We start from the raw sequence: 2,027 nt of genomic DNA on the forward strand, positions 1-2,027 counted from the left end.
GAAGGGGAACTGCTAGTTCATCTTCCTCATTTTAGGCGTGAGAAAACAGGCTTCGGGAGCTTAAAGGGGCTGACTAAAGTCACAGAGCCAGTTAATCAGATGGCAGGACCCAGAACCCAAGTATTTTGCTTTCCAGTGTAATGCCTGCTTTCAGTACAGGCTAGTCAGTGACTAAGAACAACAAAACAACACAAACAAACCCAACAATACTGTGCCCCCTACTCCCCAACATTCTAAAGGTTTAATTTCACAAGCAGGCTTTAACCTAAGAACCTTGCCGTCTAGCCCCACATTGGATAAAGGCCCTGGGAAAACGCAAGAAAACGCAAGAAGAGCTTGCATGCTTCACATGATGGGTAATGTTACCTCACGCTGTATATATGAACCATCTACATTTTCTTGATGCTGTAGAAGTGACTGACTGCCCCAACGAGGGTGAGTAGGAAGGGTCGCCGTCCACCAGCTCAGTAAATGACAGCCACCACCTCCCAAATGGCATCCATCTGGCAGATGCGTCTCCCCGACTCCCACCCACGCAGGCGAGGAACCCCCACTAACCTTTCACGAAGTAGTCCCTGTTGGGCCCGATGAGCGCATTGTAGGGGTAGCCATAGTAGGCTAGCGTGTAGGGGTCACAGGAATACACGTAGCTGGGCTGCTGCACCACTGCTGCCTCGGCTGCGCCGCCACCCTTGGCTGCCTTCTGGTAGCGGGAGTACTGCTCCTTGTCCACGGGCTTGGCCAGCGTCACCTCGAGGCACGAGCCCTCCAGCTCGGTGCCGTTGAGGTTGTTCATGGCGTGCACGGCGTCCTCGCGGCTGGCGAAGTGCACGAAGGCATAGTCGCGGATCTTCTTGACGCGCTCCACGCAGCCCGGGTTGAACTGGCCGAAGCTCTTCTTGATGGTGTCCTCGGTGGTCTCGATCATGAGGTTCCGCACGTAGTAGAGGATCTTCACGGTCTCCATCACATCCTCGTCCACGTCGATCTCGGGCTCGGCCCAGTCCACAGCGATCTGGTGGCCCCACAGCTGGATGCGGCCGGGCATGAGCTTGCGGCGCGCCATGGCGGCGGCGCGGTGGCTCTCGTACTCCACGAAGGCGAAGCCGCGATTCTTCATCTTGTCGGCCGCGCTGGCGTAGACGATCACGTCGAGCACGCCCTCTGTGACCTTGGCGATCTCCTCCAGGATCTCCTCGCGCTTCTTCATCTTGGGGATGCCCCCGATGAAGAGGCGGCAGTTGTCGACGCTGCAGCACACGCCCAGCAGGCGTCCGGGGCGGATCTCATAGTTGTTGAGCTCGCGCACGGCGCGCTTGGCCTCGTTCTTGTGGCAGTACATGACGAAGGCGTAGCCGCGGTTCTTGCCGTCGAAGTCCATCATGAGGCGCAGCTCGTAGATGCGGCCCACAGTCTCGAACACTGGCACCAGCTCGTCCTCGTACACATCGCGGGGGATCTTGCCCACGAAGACCTCGCAGCCGCGCTGCGGGTGTGGGCCCTCCCAGCCGGGCGGCGGGCCACCGTACTTGCGCTGCCCATTCTCCTGCACCATGCTGTAGCCCGTGCGCTCCATCAGCGCCAGCAGCGCCGCCTCATTGGGCGCGCCCGCCACGCCCTCGGGCACCTTGGCAGAGGACCCGGTGGCGGAGTCGCTGCTCATGGCTGCGGTGGAATCCTCTGCGGTCATAATGTCAAAGGCATCCACGGCCGGTGGAGACCTGGGGAAGGCAGGAGAGAGAGGATGAGCCTACAATCTACACCAAGTTGAGCCACAACTTAACTACAATTTTTTTCCTTCTTTTTCTCCTCTTTTTTTTTCTTAAAGCCATCCAAGACTCACGCTTAACTATCGGGTGGTTAAATGAGAAATAAGATGGGGACTTCTCTGGATGAGCGGCAGCTCTAAAATAGTCTAAATTAGGCAAGTTGTTTTGCAGGAAAAACCAGAAGTGACTCAGGAAAAAAAAAATCAGAAGGAGCAGGTACTTCCGCCTAATCAGTACCCCCAACAGCTTTGAAGCATA

General features: G+C 56.8%; 1 protein-coding gene across 15 annotated transcripts in view; it reads right to left on the reverse strand.

Annotated features, from left to right (window-relative positions):
• RBM47 (RNA binding motif protein 47) overlaps positions 1 to 2,027 on the reverse strand; it is a 182,455-nt gene that overhangs the window by 11,387 nt on the left and 169,041 nt on the right. For all 15 annotated transcript variants that reach the window (XM_070372303.1, XM_070372308.1, XM_070372293.1 and 12 more), the window contains one exon: positions 559 to 1,721. In XM_070372303.1, the coding sequence (XP_070228404.1) occupies positions 559 to 1,690 (1,132 nt within the window). In that variant the 5' untranslated portion in view covers positions 1,691 to 1,721. The remainder of the gene's footprint in view (positions 1 to 558; positions 1,722 to 2,027) is intronic.

Source organism: Bos mutus, chromosome 6 (assembly GCF_027580195.1).
Source record: "Bos mutus isolate GX-2022 chromosome 6, NWIPB_WYAK_1.1, whole genome shotgun sequence".
NCBI lineage: Eukaryota > Metazoa > Chordata > Mammalia > Artiodactyla > Bovidae > Bos > Bos mutus.